A 2,400-nucleotide genomic window follows, 5' to 3' on the forward strand; every position below is an offset into this window, starting at 1 on the left:
TTAAAAAGTTAAGGTTCAAGGAAATCCAAGGTGGAGGCGAAGTGTAAGGAAGCAGAGAAAGCAACCCAGAAAGAAGGTTTTAAAAATAGGAAGGCAGGAAGATTAAATCCCTGTGGGTATCATCTTTCCTTATAGCTACATCATGCTTTATGTCAGTGTGGTAATACATACTCACAGAAGACATGTACACCACTCTTTCTACACTGTTCCCCCTAGTCTTAAAGTGTAACATTTCCCTCTCCAATGTAAGAAGTATATATGAGGGAAGAAGGATAAAAACAGCTATGTGTTCCTCTAATAAAGGTCCAGTCAGCAGTGGAGTCTGTCTGTCTGTCTTTCTATCTATTATCTATCTATCTATCTATCTATCTATCTACCTACCTTAAATCTCCTTGATGTGTTGCTAAATTGAAATCAGCCTGGTGTGTATTTACATGGTGAGAGGGATCAAAATGTTTCAGCTAAGTTTGGAGATGGGAAGACTAAACAGCCTAGTTACTTTGGAAAAAGCTGAGAATAGAAGCGAAAACAGGAACAATGACTATATTAGTTAGAATGCCATTTTTCAGAGGAACCTCTCTATATTTGATTCCTGACTCTGGAGCAGGTAACATTTTTACTCAAACCTGACCATGTAGTTTCTTCGTGTTTCACTGGCAATAGCCAGTGAGTTATAAATTGAACTCTTCTCATAAGATGTAGAGGCAGCCAGGTAGTATAGTGGATAGATTCTGGATCTGGCAGCAAGACCTGAACTTAAATTTAACTTCTGACTACTTTCTTCAACTGTAGAACAGGAACAATAATAGGGTCTATGTCTCAAGTTTGTTGTGAGGATTAAATGTGATAATAATTATAAAGCTAAATTGGTACAGTACCTGGCACATAATAGACACTAAAATTCATGTTCCTTTTCCCGCTTCCTTCCTTTTCATTTAAATCCAGAATCCTAGTAATGGCAGGGAACTCAGTGGCCATTCTCTTTAACTCAGATACAAAAGCAATCCCCACTATAACATGTCCTGCAAAATGGGATTGAGGAATGAAGATCTAAGGATCTGGAAAGGCAATTCAAATTCTCCCCAGGACTTTTCTTAAAGTAGCCTTAATTTCCTTATTACGAAAGCTGTAGATTATGGGATTGAAGAACGGAGTGGCAACTGAGTAAAATAAGGTAATGAATTTTTGCATTTCAGGTTGGCTGGCTGACCCTGGGCTCACATACATCATCATGATTGAACCATAAAATAGTGAGACCACAGCTAGATGGGAAGCACAAGTAGAGAAGGCTTTTTGTCTTCCTGAGCCCTTTGGCACACGTAGCACAGCTCTTAGCACTTGGGTATAGGACACAAGGATATAAATTAAGGTAATAAAGGTAATGAGGGTACTTACAGCACCACAGATTAGAGTAGTTTTGGGGACAGGTATACATGATAAAGCAAGCATTGCTCCTAATTCACATAAATAGTGATCAATGATATTTGAACCACATAAGGGCACCTGGGAGAGGAGAGTAACAGGAGTCAGTAACCAAAGGAAGCCACCTACCCAGCAGGTAGACACAAGGGTGGCACATAGCTGCCTAGTCATAATGGTGGGATAGTGGAGTGGATAGCAGATAGCAACATACCGATCAAATGCCATGAGGGCCAGGAAGAAGAGTTCTGTTGCACATAGAGAAGAAAAGATGTAGAATTGAAGGATGCAGCCATTATAGGAAATGGTCTTGACTTTGGAGAGAAGATTTGCTAGCATGTTGGGCACACTGGAGTTGATGTAGCAGATCTCAAGGAAAGAAAAATTGGCCAGTAAAATGTATATGGGAGTGTGGAGCTGCTGGTCCCACCACACAGCACAGACAATTGTCCCATTCCCCATCAGAGTCAGTGCATACACAATAGAGAACAATACAAAGAGAAGGATTTTTATTTCCTGATTGCATGGAAAGCCCAGAAGGATGAACTCGCTTACAGTCCAAGAGATGTTATGATTGCCTAAGATGGTCATTTCTTCATCACCTTTGAAATGCACATAGATTAGACTTGATTATCTTTATTATTCATATATATATGTATATATTTGTCAATATATTTCTATCATTCATTTATCTATCATCTGTCTATCATCTATTTCTGTCTCTGTCCTTCCTCTTTTTCTCTCTCCCTCATTCTTTCTTCTGTCCTACCCAGAGTTTTGAGAAATAAATATTTTATATTTCAAGAAATGTGTCCTCAGATGAGCAATATGACATGTATTTTTGTGTATACACATAATACATATGTGTATATGTATGTGTGGGTATATATATGTGTGTATATATATATATATGTGTGTGTGCATATATATATATGTGTGTGTGCATATAGGTTTATTGTGTGTGTGTATGTGTGTATGTGA

General features: G+C 38.3%; 1 protein-coding gene across 1 annotated transcript; it reads right to left on the minus strand.

The window, feature by feature from the left end:
- Window positions 1-1,071: 1,071 nt before the first annotated feature.
- On the minus strand, window positions 1,072-2,010 carry LOC100931528 (olfactory receptor 11G2-like). Its single transcript, XM_003755780.1, has one exon. It carries the CDS (start codon window positions 2,008-2,010, stop codon window positions 1,072-1,074), a length of 939 nt encoding a protein of 312 aa, XP_003755828.1.
- Between the last annotated feature and the right edge of the window lie 390 nt (window positions 2,011-2,400).

This window comes from Sarcophilus harrisii, chromosome 2, assembly GCF_902635505.1.
Source record: "Sarcophilus harrisii chromosome 2, mSarHar1.11, whole genome shotgun sequence".
Lineage (NCBI taxonomy): Eukaryota > Metazoa > Chordata > Mammalia > Dasyuromorphia > Dasyuridae > Sarcophilus > Sarcophilus harrisii.

Bases quoted from the DNA above. Each gene is read 5' to 3' on its own strand.
- LOC100931528 (XM_003755780.1), bottom strand. From the start codon at position 2,010: ATGACCATCTTAGGCAATCATAACATCTCTTGGACTGTAAGCGAGTTC.